The 20,117-nt window shown below is 38.2% G+C and overlaps 1 protein-coding gene across 1 annotated transcript in view; it reads right to left on the bottom strand.

Annotated features, from left to right (window-relative positions):
* Positions 1-7,432: 7,432 nt before the first annotated feature.
* Positions 7,433-20,117, bottom strand: part of Nudt21 (nudix (nucleoside diphosphate linked moiety X)-type motif 21) — a 14,068-nt gene continuing 1,383 nt past the window's right edge. The window contains exons 2-7 of the mRNA XM_005388349.2: positions 17,777-17,977; positions 17,001-17,064; positions 15,046-15,135; positions 10,995-11,070; positions 10,050-10,164; positions 7,433-7,705 (exon numbers count right to left, since the gene is read on the bottom strand). Coding sequence (XP_005388406.1) covers positions 7,684-7,705; positions 10,050-10,164; positions 10,995-11,070; positions 15,046-15,135; positions 17,001-17,064; positions 17,777-17,977 — 568 coding nt within the window. The 3' untranslated portion in view covers positions 7,433-7,683. The remainder of the gene's footprint in view (positions 7,706-10,049; positions 10,165-10,994; positions 11,071-15,045; positions 15,136-17,000; positions 17,065-17,776; positions 17,978-20,117) is intronic.

Here is a 20,117-nt window from a genome sequence, read left to right on the forward strand (position 1 = left end):
CGCCGCGGCCTCCCTGACGCGGGCGCCCGCGCTGGCCCGGCCGGGTCCCCCCAGCCGCTTCCGCTCCTGTAACGTCCGCCCGCCTGCTCGCCCCAGCCCTGCGGCGACGTTAGCAGCTCCCCCGGGGTCCGGAGGGGGACACGGTGCTTCGGAAATGAGACGCCCCGTCCCAAGGAATATTAATCAGTTCTTAAATTTCCGTCCACTGGTAGCCTCGACTGAAGTCTCAAAAAAGAACCTAATTCGGCAGGAGATAAAAATGTGTTTCCTCGTACAGAAAAGCGAGAGAGTAAATTTTGTGCAGCTTCTTTGGAAAATTGTCAGTTCCTCAAAGGAGAGTGACCACTTGGCCTAGCAATTACACTTTGTTACATGCCCAAGAGAAGTGAAAATACACATCCACACAAAGCTTACACACAAACCTTGGTAGCAGTATTACTCATAATAGCTCAAAGGAGGGAACAACCCTAACGTGCATCTAATGATGAGTGGATAAAGGTGGGTAACTCATACAATGGAGTATTATTCAGCCATAAAAATGGAAGTACAATACACCCTACCATGTGGAGGGATCCTGGAAACATGCCTCCGGTAAGTCCAAATAGTGTGTGATCCCACTGATAAGAAATGTCAAGTCAGGCACAAACACATGCAGAACACAGAAAGTAGATAAATGGTCAAGTAGGAATGGAGGATAAGAAGACCTGCGGTCTTAGCGGAAGGGTACAGCTTTCCTTTTGGAGTGAAGAAAATGTTCTCTAAGGGTGGCACAACTCTGAATATAGTAAAATGTTTGAATTGTATGTTTTGAACAGAGTTACATATCAATATGTGAACTGTATCTCAGAACTATTACCGAACACGGAAACAGAAAACAGCTACCTTTCTAAAAATGTTCTTTAAAGGTCTTATTCCTCATTATATCCCCAACGCCTACAATAGTATCTGGCCCAGAGTATTGTATGTGCTCTGTAAATATTTGTTGAATCTTCCAAACTTTCTAGAGAAAGAAACCTAAATTACTAAATTAGCGTTTAAAGTCTTTTTTATGCCCATATTATAATTCTAAAGACTAGTTAGGAAACAAAACAAATCTGAAGGTTTGCAACCACTTGGGAATTTTTGGAAGTGTGTTAAAGGGCCTTCAGTGAAACCAGTTTGGCTTTACCAGGGAAGATGAGGATGCTTATAATTGCCTATGTGTATTTTTGTTTTGTTTTGTTTTTGTTTGTTTGGAGACAGGGCCTCACTATGCAGTTCAAACTGGTCTTGAGCTCACTTTGTAACCCAGGCTGGTCTCAAACTCGCAACGATCCTCCTGCCTCAGCCTCCCCAGTGCTGGGATTACAGGCATGTCCACCATGCCCGGCTACATACACCTATGTGTATTTTTAAGCAGTCTTTTATAAATACTAGATTTCAGTTCCCCTTTGTTCTGTTTTGTGTGTGTGTGTGTGTGTGTGTGTGTGTGTGTGTGTGTGTGTGCTGGGACTCGAACTCAGGGCCTTGTGCTTGCCAGGCAGGCGCTGTGCTGCTGAGCTATATCTCAGGCCCCTCAATTCCCCTTTGGTTTTCTGCCCACAACTATTTTGTTTAAAATACTGAACTTTAAGCTTCATGGATAAAACCAAGCTTTATTTTGAAGAAAATAGGATAGTACTTTTCTAGGGAAGTGTTCTTTATAAGTGAAAAGTAAGTCATCATACTAAGCAGTCCTCATACTAAGTAAGTGACTAAATCATTGTAATTTTTAAACCATACTAACTTTGAATACATATTGAGACCAACCCACAATAGATTTTACACGCCATCTTTATCCTGTCATCATAAGAGGGGCTTGTTAATAGATTTGTGTTACTGTATTAAATTTTGTGTTACTTCATAATCTTGAAAATCCTGCAAATCCAACTTTCTGCAAATCCAACACATGAACAGGTAGCTGAAAGTAACCCAAATACATATACATATATATACATACATATATATATATAAAATTTATTTTAAAGGTTTGTGAGTGAATGTTTTATTAGAATTGGTAATCTTTCTACCACATTGTACTTTGCACATCCATCTCAAGGATTATTTTAGAGATGTGGTCTGTGTTGCTCAAGCCGGCCTTGAATTTCTGGGCTCAAGTGATCTTGTCTTGCCTCAGCCTCCCAACTAGCTGGGGCTACAGGCATGCCCCATAGCGCCAGTCTCAGTTGTTTTCTGTTTTTCTTTTGTTGGCAGAAGTGGGGAGGAAGGACCAAACCAGCCTCTTCGAGTCTTTAACCAGTACTTTCAGTTCTTGGTAACTGCATTTTCCTCTCTGAGGACCAGGAGAGGCAGGACACAGAAGGGATAGACACTTAAATGTGCCCAGAAAGCCAGGACTACAGACATAAGCACTACTGCTGTCAGTTGAGCCCACAGCCACAAATGTAGCAGGGAGGCAACAGAACCAGATTTTAAGAAGCTGATTCTGCTTGGACCAGAAATCGTCGGTCAAGTCCATGATGAAAGTTGGAGTCCCCACCAGCAAATGGCACACAAGTCTTCTAAACTTGAGACTGAGGAGGTCCTCCACTCCCAATGACTCCCTAATAGACTGAATTTCCTGCCATCTTTGTGGGATTGCAACTCTGATTTCATTTATTTATCTAAAGTACTGGGGACTGAACCCAGGGCCTCTCCTATACTAAGCAAGTCCTCCCCCACTGAGTTACATCACCATCCTGTTTATTTTTTAAATTCTGAGATAGGCTGTCACTGTGTTGCTCAGGCTGGCCTTGAAACTTCACCCTCCTGCCTCAGCCTCCCAAGTAGATGGACAACAAGTGTCTGCAACCACATGGGGCTTGGATTTACAGTATTTAATGGAAAGGTGTCATTTCAGATAAAGCAGTTTGTGTGAAATAAGACTTGTGCCTAGATACATTATTGCAATTTTCCTTTATAAAATACCTAAAGTCCTTTCATATTTATATGACTTCAACTTCACCATCCAGTGAGAAAGGCTGGGTAGTTTTGCTGTTACCTCAAAGTCTCAAAATCCTAGGTACAGAACTTCACTGATCCAGTAGCCTTAAGTATATTCCCTTGGAATTCTGTTTCATGAACTAGACCACACTGAATCTAACAGAGGGAGAAAATAACCAAGTCTTTAAATTTATAGGAGGGAAAAAAAGCTTAAATTTTTACTTTTCTTTCATACTCTTCATAGATCTTTGATGCCCAGTATAAATATACAAGTAATAAATTTTTCAAAGCTTTGCAGTAACTTTATCAGGTTTCATTCAACTTTGGTCCTCCAAAACGCTCAAATGGCTGTGGTTTTATTACACATCCTTATATTCCCATAGTATAAATTTTTAATTTACGGTATTGAAATTAAATTACACAGTATCATCTATGCAGCAAGCATGATGTGTGTTCACAGAATATCCAGGAAAGTGGAGGAAAAAGAACTAAAGGAGTGAACACTGCACAAGAAACTAAGTCCCCAATAATATGAACCACATGCAGTTAACAACCCAGCTGTAACCTGCAGTCCTGTTTCTTCAGACTCCTTCAGCTGCATCTGCTAAAAACATGCTGCTGAAGCACAATGGAGAGCCCAGCATCACTGACCCTGACCATCAGGCTCTTGCTATGATGCTGTTATGGTTTACATTTAGATATCTTCTTAAAGCCTCATGCACTCGTACCAAAGGTGGGGCTGTAGGGAGGTGACTGGACCATCGGACCAAGTCCACCAATGAGTTTGTAACTAAATGTGATTTTTTCTTTTTCCGGTACCGGGAATCGAACTCACTACCTTGCGCTTGCCAGGCAGGTGCTGTGCCACTGAGCTAAATCCCAGGAGTTAAAGCCTAATGGGACAAAGTGGCTCCCTGGGGGCGTGGCCTGGAAAGGTCCATCTCCCTCCCTCCTCCTTTGATCTGTCTGGGCTTCCTGCTGCCATGCCAAGAGCTGTTCTCCTCTGCCACACCCCTCTGCCACGCCGCCCTGCCTGCAGCCAGTGGACTATGAACTGAAACCTCTACAAACTGAGCCAAATAAGCCTCTCCTCCTTAGAGATGTCGGTGTCGGGTATTGTGTCTCAGCAAAGAGAAAACCAAGACAGATGCCAAGCTGTCTCTCACCCGGTGACACGCAGCCACTGACACAGAACAGAACCATGCAAGGTTTCTACTGACACACCAAGGTTAGTGAACTCCCCCACAGCCACAGGACTACCTCAAACAAGCATTCAGTTTTAAATATTTTTATTGAAATGACAATAAAATAAAAAAACTTTTTATTGAAATGACAATAAAATAAAAAGTGACCATTTTAATCAAACTCTTGCTTCACAAATATAAAAATATAACCAGAACTTCAGTTTCTTTTATACATTTCCCATAAACAATACCAAAAAGTTCTCAAAGCCAACCAGTCTACAAATGGTGCATGTACGTTATGATACAAACACAGTAACCCAGTTTATCTTCCCCCTTTATGGTGCTAGAGATCACATCCAGGTAAGCAAGTGACCTCTCTGCTAATGAGCTAAACTCTTCAACAAAGTAACTTTTTAAATACATTGATGTCTCCCTCAACAGACAATACACCTAAACTGGCTTAATGTAGGTTTTAGAAAGTTTTACTCACAAAACAGGCTTAATAAATATGAACTAATATTAAAATGCAACTTATGGTTCAAATCAAATTACAGTATTATGTTTCTCACCACATAAGCAACAAAAGCTGTTTGAAATAAGTCCAGTTTAACCCAAAGAGTGATTGTTTTATTTCACTTAAAACAAGTGAAATATGTATGGGAAAATCAGTCAGAAACTACTGAGCCTTCTTTGGCAATACAACATATAAAACTGTTAACTCTTCTGAAGCAGTCTTACAGATCAGCATGTACCAATCTAAATACGATAAACTAATAAAAACATTTTCTGGAACTCAAATATGGTTTGTTTTTTTTTTTTTGTCCTTTTGACACAGGGTCTCACTATGCAGTTCAGGCTGGCCTTGAGCTCACATTGTAGCCCAGGCTGGCCTTGAACTCGCTGTGATCCTCCTGCCTCAGCCTCCCCAGTGCTGGGAGTACAGGTGTGCACCACCACGCCCAGCTGGAACTCAAATATGGAAAAGCTATTGCAGGCATTTCACCTCAACTAAATGACCATGTACTTAAAAAGTAATTAAGAAGCTAAAAGTACAATAGTCACATCTTTGTTACTGGCCTGCTGAGTTCTTTTTCATTTGTTAAATCAGGGTCTCCCTATGTAGTTTTCAGGCTGGTCCTGGACTCACAATGTAGCCCAGGCTGGCCTTGAACTCATGGTGATCATCCTGCCTCAGCCTCCCAGAGTGCTGGGATTACAGGTGTGTGCCACCACACCTGGCTCTCTACCTCTCACTTCTAGGCATTGAAAAAAATACATCAGCTAATTTGGTTACCTTTTGTCCAAATGCAATACTAACTTAGTGGAAATTTTAAATATCTCAAATAACTGAATATTGTTTTAACAAGGCAGAACAATAAAAAGTAAAATATCTTCCACATATGCCAGTAACAGTATAAGCTCATATACAGAATTACCATAATGCCATTTTAAATATTACCAACTTTTTAAAAAATCATAATGATCTTCATCACTTAAGGGAAAAAATTCACTATTCTCCAAAGGGATAAGTCAATCAAATATGATTTCAAACAGTTGAATATAACTTTTTAGTTTTCACCCTTACTCAAATATTTCTGGTATCATTTAGTATTTTTATATAGAATATGCACTATTTGGATTATTCAGGGAAAGTAAGATGGCATATGTTGTGACTATACAAAAGAGCTTTCATTTGTAGACAAACCAGAAACACAGTAGTCTCAAAAATGTCTGTTCATCGGGAACTTAGCTTATCTAGTACTCAGTACTATACAGATATTGGAATACTCAAATTTAAAACCATTAGTTCCTGAAGAAGGGCAAAAAGTTCCATATCAAAAGGTTTCAATGTTGAACAATGCTATGTATTCTCTTTTAATGCTTGTAAGAACATACAAAATTTGAATCCCCCTGTATCAGGATAAACAGAGTATTGGGATTCAACTGTATCTGACCAGAGCAAAGAGTTTTGTTTCTGCAATATGAATTTCACATTCAAAACCCTATCTCTTATATCCCAAGGTTAATAACCTAGACAACTTCAGTCAAGGTTTTGCTCACTAGGCCCCAGTATGGGTAACTGACTCAAGTACTTATATTAGGAAGAAGTGATCAAGAAAGAATTTCTAGGTCAAAGCTTAAGTTACAAAGGACAAGAATGGCCTTGAATCAGATGACTCAAATTCAAACACTCCTTACTGACTACTTACTGATAGCCCTTTATAAATCACACCTAGGAAAAATTCACCTATCTCTATCCCCACAGAATTGTAAGAGCGAACATCTGAAGTGTGGTCACTGAAGTACTTCCCTTGGATGCCAAAACCATCATGGAAGGTGCTTTTATTCCCACAAATTTGATCCTAATTGAACAGTGTTTTTAGGTTTTTTAATTTGGTATTTTTTTATCTTAGGCTGACAAAATTTGACCCCCACCTATCTTTGCCCTAGAATCCAGCTGCTTCACATTACTCCTAAATATTTTTGAAATGCTTTTTCACTTGCTAAAACCATTTTCCTCTCTATGGATATAATCTCAAGTTAATTGAGATAACTTTGTGAACTAAAAGTTCGAAACCTAACTTTTTTCACCACTGTACTAAGAAGTACTAGACACAATTTCATAATAGCAGAAATATCACCACCATTACATAAAGGAAAACTAATGAGTTCTAGTTGGGTCTCTTTTTTTATACCAATTCCCATGACTATGCTGACCTAGCCAATTTTAACAGTTTTCTGTATGTTTAGGGTCTGTTGCTTTTAACCTAAGGCCCGGATGGTTATAAAATGTACCGGTCAGTTAATATACTGAGTTCTCTACAGAACTCTAGAGCACCAGTGGTGAACCGATGGCATGTGTGCCACAGCAGGCACTGAACCAAGTGTATGAGTTGTTTTTTCCTAAACTAAAATTTCGGTGTTCAGGTTTAGTTGCAGAGTTGGCACTTTGCATAAATAAGTGGATTTTAGGTTGCAGTTTGGGCACTCCATCTTTAAAAGGTTTGCCATCACTGCCCTAGTGTCTAAAGTCTGGTACACAAGTTGCATCTTGGACTCAACCAGACAAAGCTAGTCCCTAAGTAATGGAAGATCCCTATCACAAAGGTCTGTATAGTCATGAAGTACTCGTGTATGCCTTAGGATGGTACTGGAGAAGGGTTCCTTAAAACTCTGCTGACCCAAACTGTGTGTCTTAACATTCACCAGCCTAAAAGGAGTAAAAAATGACCCTCAACCATAGGATTTTTCAAAGTTTAATGAGAAATTTAAAAACAAAATACAAATAGAAGTTCGCTTTCTTTAATGTTGTACAAAAACGTATGAGAAGAACCAAAAGTAAACATCACATTTGTCTGCATCACTGTCTAGTTCATGTTAACTTTATTAGTCAAACAACAGGAGGAAGGGGGCAATGTAGGAAATGGGAAAAAGATAAAAACCAAAAAAACACCTTTTCTACGATGTTTATTCCTCTACACTGTTTATAGCTGTGCTCACAGAGACGGCTTCTTTTACTTCTCCTCCGAGCAGGAATTCAGTTGTATATAAAATTGAACCTGAATTTTACAAAGAAAAATATCTTTATTAAAAGTTTTAGTTACCCACTTTTCACCCTAGATAAGGAAATTTATCTGGATGTTTCTACCCTTTTTTGACATTTTAAACATTTTTTTTTGAGACAGGGTCTCACTATGCAGTTCAGGACTGAGCATGGTGGCACACTCCTGTAATCCCAGCACTGGGAGGCTGAGGCAGGAGGATCCCTGTGAGTTACATAGTGAGTTCAAGGCCAGCCTGTACTACAGAGTGAGACCGTACCTCAAAAAACAAACAAACAAACAAACAAACAAACAAAAAACAACTATGCAGTTCAGGCTGGTCTTGAACTTGTGGCAATATGATACTCCTGTCTCAGCCTCCCAAGTGCTGGGATTACAAGAGTACACCATGTCGCCCACATTTTTGACATTTTCTACACCAAAAGTTTTCCCTCACCAGTCACACTTTATATATTAATAAGGATTTTACTAAACACAATAATGACGGTAAATTGAGTCTAAATTTGATTAATTATGTACTATGAAGTTCCTTGAAGGCAGGAAAATGTTGTACATAGCCTTGGTTTTTTTGTTCTGGGTTTCTTTTCCTTCTTTTTTTTTTTGTAGTCCTGAGGCTTGAACCCAGGGCCTATCTACTGTGCTACACCCCTAGTCATTTTTTATTATCTTTTTTTTGCTTTTTTGGTGCCAGATATCAAACTCAGGACCTTGCGCTTGCCAGGCAGGTGCTTGTGCCACTGAGCTATATCCCCGTATTGTTCATTTTGAGACACAGCCTCACTGAGTTACTAACTACCCAGGTTGGAGTTAGAATTTCAATCCCTCCGCCTCACCCAGCCTCCCAGAATGCTGGGATTACAGGTGTGTGCCATTACATCCATCCTGTTCTTGTATTCTGATGACTCAGCGCAGTTCGTGTACCTGACAGGATCAGTACCTATGATCAGTACCAGAAAAACTAATAAAAACTTCCTATCTGCCTATCAAAAACTTACAAATTCTTTTCTTTAGCTACATCTTGCATGATTTCTTTTACATTAAGCCTATACTGGTCTATAATAAAGCACAGAAAAACATAATATGATTAGAAGTTTAAATAAATGAATATGATTTTTTTTCCATACACCTTATTTTAACCTGTAACCTAATGTAAAGTCAAAATGCAGGAACAAAAGATGAAGTCTGATAAGTGACAAAGTAAAAAGACTAATTTCATACTCAACAACCTTTCACTACTGGAATTTTTTTTTTCCTTTTTTGACAGTACTGGAAATTGAACTCAGAGCCTTCACAACAGGCTATCTTCCTAGCCCTTTTTCTTTTCTTTTTTTTTTTTTTTTTAATTTTTAGACAGGGTCCTGCTAACTCACAAGGTCACCCAAGCTTGAACCTGTGATCCTCCTGCCTCAGCTTCCCAGAAAGGTAGGATTACAGCTGTACACCACCATGCCCAGCTTGGAACTGCTCCTAGACTAACATTTAGTAAGCACTTACCAGGTGCCTGGCAATGTTCTAAGCATTTTACCTATGCTATTTCACTTGGTTCTCACAATCCTGTGAAAAAGGGGCTTCCACCCCCATTCACAGATGAAGAAACAAATCACACAGTTTGTCCAAGGTCACATTACCATCAAGTATTAAAGGTGAGATTCAAATCAAAACACAGACTGCAGAATCTACAGTTTTAACCACTATAGTCTGTAATTCTCATTTTGGTCTTTTTTTTTTTTTTTTTGAGACAAGCCTCACAATGAAGTTCAGGCTGATTTGAACTCACAGCGACCCTCCTACCTCAGGTTCCCAAGTGCTGGGATTACAGGTGTGTGCCACCACGCCTGGCTATAATTCTCATCTATAATTGGTTCTAGGAATCTCAACCAATACAAAATTGACTTCTTAAAAAATGCATTTCTCACTCTGCCTAAAAATGCACACTCCACTTAATAAATCAAGATCTAATCCCAAATGTCCCAATTTAAGAGTAACTACAGTGAGTTCCAAAAAGGAAAATGAATATATTACACCACGAGATTCAATTCTCCTTTTGTATAGATGGCTCCATTCATGTTTACACACTGTTGACTACTTTACCACTTTTTTTTTGAATAAAGACTTTACTCTAACTGTACAGAGTATCAGATCTGGGGAAAAGCAGCCAGACCAATACCCAAATATTACACCACAATTTATGAGTTGCTTTTTATGGCCAATATGTGAACTAACAACCCAGGTGTCTTAGTTTCCTTAAACATCAAAATGGATGAACTACCTCTTCTCAAGTGGCTTTATTTTAAATTTGACAGTTTATATGGACGAATAAAAAATGTTCAACTTTCCATACCTGCTCAACAGCTGAGGAAGACTAGAAATGATGGGTCCATATCCTGGAGCATTGTCATACAATTCAAACAATGGTGCAGCTACCAGCTTGTAATTTTTAGGGACTGCAAACAAGGCTAAAACAAACCAAACAGTATTCATTCTTTAATAATTTCTCATGTAATCACTGTTTCCATTTCACTTAAAATTAATCAACAATTTTACATTTAAGAAAAATTTCTAAGGAAAAATTCTTATTAATACATTTTAGTTGCATCTTTTAAGATAGAGATGAAAGCCAGATTTGCAACTTACTGATTCTCTCAAAAGATCCATACTGTTAAGAATCAAGAGCACCTTTATTAAAATACCAACAGCAAAAACAATTATAAAAATACTATAATTCTCCAAGCGTGGTGGCACACGCCTGTAATCCCAGCATTCGGGAGGCTGAGGCAAGAGGATCATTGCGAGTTCGAGACCAGCCTGGGCTACAAAGTGAGCTCAAGACCAGCCTAAACTTCGAGACCCTGTCTCAAAAAGACCCCCCCCCAAAAAACAAAACAAAACAAAAAACCCAACTGTAATCTGGTATTTTAGAATCCAGTTAAATTCACCTTTTCCCCTGTACCATGACTGGCACAACCAAGAGAAACTAGGTAATTCTGCATAAACATGGTATGTTTTTCAGTTTTATAATAAATCAAAAGACATTCAAGAAACTTGGGTAAAACACAAACATCTGTATCCTTGAACACACTCCAAAAGTTTTTAGATAACTGCCTTCAAAAACAAAATAACTGGCTGGGCGTGGTGATGCACACATGTAATCCCAGCATTGGGAATCTGAGGCAAGGGGATCACTGTGAATTCGAGACCAGCCTGGGCTACACAGTGAGTTCAAAGCCACCTGAACTACATAGTACCCTGCCTCAAAAAAACAAAACAAAACAAAACAAAAACTTACCTTTCTCTTGAAGCTGAACCAGAAACAACTTCTTATGTTCCTTTGGCTTTGTAATATGTGCAGGAATATATGGATACTAAAATAACAAATGAGAATAATTTGTAGTTTCCAAGATCTACCATTTTTTTTATAACTCAGTGCCTATATCAAATGCTCCCGTATCTAACACAAAGCTCAACTATAAACCCTTCTGAGACCAAGTTCCTCATATCCTAAATATGATTTCAACATGTATCCCAGGGCTTCATTTATTTCTTTATACATTTATTTCCCAGTATAGTGCAAACTGCTGGTAATGTACTACTTTCTAGTTTTCCCTTTACCGGACCCAAATACCTAAAAGATGTACTAATAAATGCTTTCACACATATTTGATTTTAATTATAGTGTGTTTGATAAAAACGTGTTGCTGCTCTTAAATATAATTACTAAGTTAAACGCTCTAGAACCCTGATGTGGACATGTTTACCATACTAAAAGTATAAGTGCAGCCTGTAAAGCATCTGACAAGCTCTTGGTCCCTTTGCCCCACCCGCCCACCCCGCACACGCTTCGGAAACCCCCAATGATCTAAGTGGAGTTCTGCCATCTTGGGAGAATATAACTGCTTCGTAAAATTAAAAAATTATAGAGAATTTAAAGGGATGGAGACAATTACAGAGGGAAACTGCTAGCTGAGAATGAATAATTTTGACAGAGACAAACGAGATTTTGTTTGGCCCTTTAGTGATATGTTATAAAAATCTCTCACATATCTCCCCACAATATATTCAGAAATTGACTTTACTTTTGGAGTTGTATTGGAGGACAGTAGAGACAAAAGTACTGAAAATAAGTATGAGTGGGGAGTAGAATAAAAGCAGAAGCTAGCACTTTAGACAGGAACTTCTGCTAAAAGGCCAAGCACTTTACCCAAGTACTGAGCTAAGTAATGAAGCCAAAATTCACCTGCATCTGTTAACCTCTTATTTACTTATAACAGCCCATGTTATTTCCCACTGTTACCTACTGGCACCCAATCAGTGTTCAAGTCAGGATAATTACATACCAGAGTCATCCGTTAAGGTACTACGAACTGAGACAACTGTGCCAGGTTTTGGCAACTCCCCACACTATCATAAAAATGAAGAGCACCAGGACCAGAGAGACAAAGAGGTGTGAAGTGGCTTGAAAATCACGTGCTAAAAAAATCTGTTTTACAGACAACATGTTTTCCAATCATGACCAAACCCTATCTAATTTTCTTCTACTTGAAGTTACAAATGCCTTCTTTTTCTTTTTAAAACCAGTCCCAGTGTAAACCAACTGCACTACATGACAAGGTCAAGCGAGGGAGATGATGTTGACCCTTCTCCTACAGATACCTAACTAAAACTCTAGGAGGACTAAAACTCCAGCTCATGCCAGTCCTTAGGGGGATCAATCTAGTTTGAAACAGCTGTAATAAAGAGCAACAATATTATTTTTTAATTTTACTTCTGCTTCTCATCTCCCTCATCCTATACTCTTTTGCTTCCTATGAGCATCTCCCAAACTGTCTATACCAAAGTCTGTGTCAGATTCTTGATATTGACTGAAGTCTTCCGAAGAGGCTAAGGAGTGAACTCGTTCTTCTGAAAACTGGTAAGTAAATAAATAAAAGCATGTATTTGATTTTACAAATTACTACACACTTCAGGTTAACCAAGTAGTTGAAGAGAGAAGTTTTTCTATAAAAGGATCACAACCCTAGATCAAATATTACAAAAACACAACTAGATATACAATTCCTGACGGAAGTACACGTCGCCATCTGTGTAAGCCAGGTTCTACGGTGACCCCTAGTGAGCCTCACCTCCTGGCATTCACACCTTTTGGAGTCCACGCCCACCATGTACAAGGTATGACCAACAGGGAACAGCAGAAGTGATAGTCTGTCACTGCCAAGGCCAGGTTACAACGGATCACACTTCATACTTAGGTCTTTTCTGTCACTGTCTCCCTCTATGTCTGCCAAATTACATACTCTGGGTGAGCCAGTTGCCTTGCTGGGAGTTATTCTGAGGAAATGTTCTCATGACAAGAAACTGAGGGACATCTTGGTCAACAGCCAGCAGAAACTGAAGACTTCAGTCCAGTAGCCTGGAAGGGACTAAGAGCTCTGCTAAGAGACACATGTGAGGAAGGGACCAGACCCTAACCTCCGTACAGAGTTACGATGCAGGCCCAGCTGACCATTGACTTACTTCATGGAGAGCCTAAGCTAGAACCAACCAACAGGGTAGCTCCCAGATGCCCAACCCCAACAAACTGAGGTAAGATAAATATCTGTAGTTTTAAAATGTTAAATTTTTAAGTACAGTTAAGTATTCCTTAAAAGAAATGCTTGGAAATTAAAGCATTTCTTTTTTTTTTTTTTTTTTGTGGAAATGAAAGTATTTCCAACTTTCAAATTTTTCAGATTTTAGAATATTTGTTAGACATTACCAAGTTAAGCACATCTAATTAAAAAATCCAAAGTTCAAATATCCAAAACAGCCAGGCATATTGGCGCACACCTGTAATCCCAGCACTGGGGGAGGCTAAGCCAGGAGGGTCATTGTGAGTTCAAGGCCAGCCTTGGCTACAAAGTGAGTGCAAGACTAATCTGAACTGCATAGTGAGACCCTGTCTCAAAAAGGCAAAAGAAAAAAAAAAAAAAAAAATCCAAACTTTGTTGGTGGTACTGGGGATTGAATTCACAGCCTTACACATACTAGGCAGATAGTTTACTACTGAGCTATATCCCATTCTCCCATTTGTTACTCTATTTTGAGACAAAATCTTACTAAACTGTCCAGGTTGACTTCAAACTTGTAGTCTTCCTGCGTCAGCCCAACAAGTAGCTGAGATTCAGGCATGTGCCACCATGCCTGGCTATATCAGCCAGAGGATCCTAGATTTATGATGTCTGGATTAGGTATATTCAACCTGCTATACAGCAATAAATAATATAAATAAATAATATACTACCCATGACAAGTCTTGTTTGTACCCCACACACACCCTAACTCTGTTAATAAAACCTGAATCCAATCTCTTAAGCTAATTATCAATATATAGGACATACAAGACAAAGAGCTACATGTGCAGTGACAACAGGAGAATGTAATGAATGGTGGAAACACTGAAGACTTAAAACAGCCTTTCATTAACAACAGGAAAGAGGTAACCAACCTGTAGATCAGAAAGAGACTATCCTAATTCAAACAAATGTATTAAAAAAATCAGGATATGTGAAAACAGTAACTACAGAGAAAACGGAAGATGAAAAAGGGGATAGCTGGCCTGCAGATGTAAAAAAAGGACTATCTCAATGCAAATAGAAAACCAAAACTATAAATAATCAGAAAATGTGAAAAATGACTATATATTTAATGTTAGGAAATCATTTATTTTAGTATGATAATAGTAGAATGTTGTTATATTTAAAATGGAAATGGGGAGGGAACGGGAAGAGAGTAGATGATCAAAATTCACTGTGTGTATGTGATAAGCCCCCAAACTGAATGTAATCACATATAGCAAACATATACAAAATTCTTACTAAAATATTTTAAATTGATTTTTTTTCAGTGCCAGGGACTAAACCCAGGCCTTGAGCATTTTAATCAAATGCCCTACCACTGAGCTATACCTCAGTCCTGAAATATTTACAATGAAAATGGTGTCTAGGACTTGCTTCAAACTAATCTAAGGTCAGGGCTGGATGAATGGAGTACTATGCAGCAGGGAGCTGATGAAATATGCTTGACCATGAGTTGCTAACTATATAGTTGGATGACAGATTACTGGATTCATTTATTCTCTACTTTCACATATTTTTGAAATCTTCCCTTAACAGGAAAAAAATGTTCGGGTTTATAACTCTATCTACATTAAGGAGGGGAGAAGGAAATTTCAAACAACGTCTATGTTTGGAGAGTCTCTATTTTTAAAAGCATTTTAAATAAACTTTATTTGATCATTTTTTTAAGTCAAGAATTAAATCAATTGTTTGCCCAAATGCCCAGAAAACATAATTGACACTAACCTGAGGAGGCTCAAAATTTGGCCTCCACCAGTTACCAATGCAGTCATCGATAACCCAGTCTTGCAGGACTCCATCCTGGCGACCCAGTATCTGTCGAAAGAATTAACACAGGTTAGGCTGGAGATACAGCTCAGCAGCACAGTGCCTGCGTGGCAAGTGCAAGGTCCTGAGTTCAATTCCTGGTACAAAAAAAAAAGGGGCGGCTGGGGATTTAGCTCAGCGGCACAGCACCTGTCTGGCAAGCGCAAGGTCCTGAGTTCAATTCCCGATACCGGAAAAAAACAAAAAAAGCATTAACATAGGTTGTGATCTAAACATTTATACTTATGAATACTCTTCTTTCCTGGGTCCACAGCGTGGCTGGCAGAAGGCAACAACAAGCAACGAGGCAGACAGCCTGCAAGGAATAAAAGGGAGTGCTACTACTGCTACTGCTTGCTTCCTTGCTGCTCTGCTGTCTCCTGCCTGCCCTGCCATGGACTATTTCTCCTCTGTGACGCCTCTCTGCAATGCCACCTTGGCTTGGAGCCAGCTGACTAGGGACTGAAATCTCTACAAACTAAAAGGTAAAATAAACCTTTCCTCTTAACTTGTGGGTATTAGGTATGTCTCAATGACAAGAAAAGTAACGAAGTAGGTTATGATGTGCCCAACTGCTGTTCAGCTTCTCTGATTTTTTTCCTGTGATTGTCTCATTGTGTACTCTCTCAGTCCTACTAGAGCTTTATCTTCTTTCTTTCTTTCTTTTTTTTTTTTTGAGATAGGATCTTACTATACAGTTCAAGCTGGCCTTGAACTCACTATGTAGCCCAGGTTGGCCTCAAACTCTTGGTGATCCTCCTGTCTCACCCTTCCAAATACTGGGACTACATGCATGTGCCACCATACCCAGTGGATATTTATCTATCTTTTCTTTTTCTTGAGACAGGGTCTCATTATATAGTTTAGGCTGACCTAAATCTCACTATCGAGCCCAGGATGGCCTCAAACTTGTGGTTATCCTCCTGCCTCAGCCTCCAAAATGTTGGGATTACAGGCATGCACCACCACACCTGACTGGAGTTTTGTCTTTTTAAAGATACCCTCTCCCTGCCTTTCTGGTGGGTCTTCAGAAGAATCAGAGTTAAGCAGATGGGTTCAACCTACCACCTATGAACATTACACCATATGTAAGAATCACAATCACTCAAAAACAAACTAGGAAAACAAACCAATTGATCAATAGTGGAAGAATTACAGGTGATTTTAGTTCTTTGTTTTTCTGTGTGCCACGATTTTTGTAGATGGTATTATTAGTTTTGCAATTAAGGGAGAGACTAAATGTTAAAAACTAAAAATATTTAATGAAAACACTAGCATCTCAAAAGCCTCCAGTATCTAGGTATTTAGTTCCAATTCTTAAGGGGCAGACACCAGAATGATTTTTTAAAAGTAGTACAATCTGAGCATAACCTATAAAATATGTACATAAATGAAAACAAACATTAAGAAATCTTTCTCTTACTCAATTCTAGAGGCCCACTTTTAACGAAACTGAAAGGATTCAAATCTCCAGTTCTACTACACACTAGTTGTTATAACAGCAAGTTATTCATGTCCCAGTTTCCTTATCCATAAAACAGGATTCATAATAATACTTACTTCCCAGAACTACTATGATGATTAATATTACTGCATGTAAATAACTTAGAACAGTGTCTAGCACAGTACTACTACATGTTGGATTTTTATTTACCATTATTGTTACATCAACATTTGCATTTTTAAAATGTTAAGACAAATTAAGTGTAAATTTAACTTGTAGAAAATAAACATTATAATAATGCTTGGGTTTCAGTTGTACTTACTGAAAACAAAATATACAAAATAAATTTATCCTTTTCATAAGACATAACAAAAGCTGGTGGCATTCAGATGGGCAATAAAACTGTCCAAATGACTAAACAGAAAAATACCTCTGTCATTAAGCGTTTTAGTCCTTCAACTTCATCTTCTCCTGGGTTAAGTTCACCACCAGGTCTGTGTAAAGGTTAAGAATTTCAGCTTTCAACTTAATACAATTGAGGGATAACAAGAAGAACACATTAATACTTTTATCAAGCAACTAAATAAGACATATTTCACTGTATGATAAGGTACTCAAAACTAACAAATATCAATGGCAGAGGAGAGAATATGCTAGAAAGTTAACCAAACTAACAGTATACAACCTTAGTTTTAAACAGAAAAAATATGTAAAACAGCATATACACATACATAGTTGCTGGCCACCAATCCATCCCAATCTCCTCTCTGAACAGACAACATTCTTTAGGTCTAAAGAATAAGACATTTTTCAAGAATTTCAACCTAAATTTTGGAGATCTTTTTTGTGCTATAATCAAACAGTTGTAGACCAACTATATAATAAAAGTTTTATGAGTTCACAAGATAGAACTAAACTGTACATCATCCTAAGGAAGCAATATGATCAGCTGCTCTTAGTAATGCTATCATGATACTTTTTCCTACCAAGCTCAATCATTAACATCAACAATATACGGATACATGGAGATTTCTAGTTAGGAACGTAAATAGCACTAAAGAAAATACCAGTAATTTTTTCTTTCTAAAGACTCCATTAACAGCAATGTTTGTTGAAATAAACGACTGAGGGCTAAAATTGGATTACAAAGCTGCATAAATCTTATTAAAAGTTACCCATTAAATGTGAATTTCTAACAACACTTACAATTTGAAGAAAGTTGTTCCCAGCTGTAGGAGTAACACATGGGGAAGCCGGTGCTCATGTACAATCAGAACCCCTTCTACTGTCCTCCTCATTCCAATTTTATCAAATTCCTCCCGCATGCGCTGAAATCTGGCTGCAACAGAGCTGTCCTTTTCATAGAGGGGCTCTTTTGTTCCAAAAGTGTAGTTGGTAAGAGGGTACCTGTAATCCAAAAAATATCTAGCATGAGAACTGAAGACCATAATGTACTATAACAGATAGCAACCACAAAGAAAGCAACCGTGGTCAGATGTGTATATATCTCACTATATTGTCCTCAGAAACAAAGGATTTGTCCCAAGTTATCTGATTAGCTAATGAAATAGCAGTGATCAGAATCTTCTTTGGACTCTATAACCTGAGCTTCCACATGATCAAAAGACTACCCTTGCCAGGTGTATTGGCTTTCACCTGTAATCCTAGCCCTATGGGAGGCTGAGGCAGGAGGATCACAAATTTGAGCCAGCTTTTCAAGCATAGATAATACTACCTTAAGGCCCTTAAATGCTTAGAGAGGTGGTTATTTAGAAATTAGTAATCCTCTGGTTTTAGATCATGGCTCTTATAGCAACAATTACCAACCTGGTTCCTCTGACTACTAGTCTAATCATAAATTCTAATACTTATGAGTGTTAATGGCCAATCTCTTTTCCAAATGCTGGGCCACCACTACCCATCAACATCTTTCAAATATTTTATCTATGGTAACTTCCCTCAGATTTTTCTAGCATCACAACCTTTTCCTTTTCAGATTAATTTTTCTATATTTTCTTTCCAACCTAAAGCTAGTAAGAAGCCTTTCTTGCCTTTTGCATTCATTCTATCCGGCATCCTTATTCTTCCCTTCTAATGTGAATTTCTACCCACTAATCTGAATATCCACTTCCTTTACCAAAAACTCAAAATACATCTTATACTACCAGACAGTTTTCATCTTACCAAAGATCAAATTTTTCCTTAAAGATACTATAGCATATCTATATTAAAGCATATATATCATCTTATAACTCTATGATTATGTATCTGCCAGTAAGAATGTTTCTGTCACATGTGATTAATCACAATGTATTTATCAAAAGCCACTGATACTATAGTTAAGTGGGGCGTGGTGGTGCATGCCTGTAATCCCAGCACTGGGGAGCCTGAGGCATGAGGATCCTTGAGTTGAGGCCAGCCTGGGCTAATACTGAGTGTAAGGCCAGCTTGGACTATAGATTGAGACCCTGTCTCAAAAAACAAAAAAAAAGAGAGCGGTGTTATAGTTAACTACACATCTATTCTATTCAGCTACTGCTGAAAAGAGAAATCAAGGTTGCTAAAACAACAAAAAAATTACTTTAATTCCAGAAAAGAAATTCTAGGCATAAAAAAGCTCTTAAATAATTAGAATACATTGTTTCCAGGATGCCTTAAGGATTATAAAGAATTTCTCCAGCATATCTAAAGCTAAATCTAACACTCCAGCCCTGACAAATTTTTAAAAATGCTTCCCATGTATTAAAAATTTAGTTCTCAAACCTGAATTAGAAAGAATTAAGGTTACACAACACATCTCCATTGCAAAAGCCAGCTCCCACGTCAGTAAACCCAGATTATCTATTATCAAACCGTGTGCCTCACAAAGCAAGGCCTACATCTTACCTCCTCCCCACTGTATACTCAACATTATGCACAATGCCTGGTACAAATAGGCATTCATGCAGTATTTTCTAAACAGAAAGATATTGAGGGAGATTTATTTTCAATTTAACTAATTACTACTCACCAGTACTGATCAACTTAAATTCACAGTAATTATTTCTCAATACTACATTCAAGGAAAGTACTATAAATCAGTGCATAACTTTATTTTATTTATTTATTTATTTATTTTAGTGCATAATTTAATGTAGCAAAGTAAAACATTTTTCTGAAAGCACAACTATTTCACCATTTTTTCATAATGATGCTAATCATTGATGAACCAGTAATCAAGACAAAAAAGAAAAAAGCATGTACAAAATTGTGATTCTAGTTCCGATCATCACTGACTGTAACCCAGAAATTGTGCTTTCACGGTTAAAAAAAATGGCCTTTCCCATTTCATGGGAATCTTATGAGGGTATTTTAAAAAGTAACATGAAACTAAAGTGCTACTATAAGTTAACAAAAAGTTACACAAATTAATTTTATACACACAACTATCAACTAATTTCGGATTTTATAAAACCTAGCACTTGGGCTGGGGATATAGCTCAGTGGCATAAGCGCCTGCTTGGCAAGCCCAAGGACGTGAGTTCGATCCCCGGTACCGCAAAAAAAA

This window comes from Chinchilla lanigera, unplaced genomic scaffold (assembly GCF_000276665.1).
Source record: "Chinchilla lanigera isolate Chin_1 unplaced genomic scaffold, ChiLan1.0 scaffold00032, whole genome shotgun sequence".
Taxonomy (NCBI): Eukaryota; Metazoa; Chordata; class Mammalia; order Rodentia; family Chinchillidae; genus Chinchilla; species Chinchilla lanigera.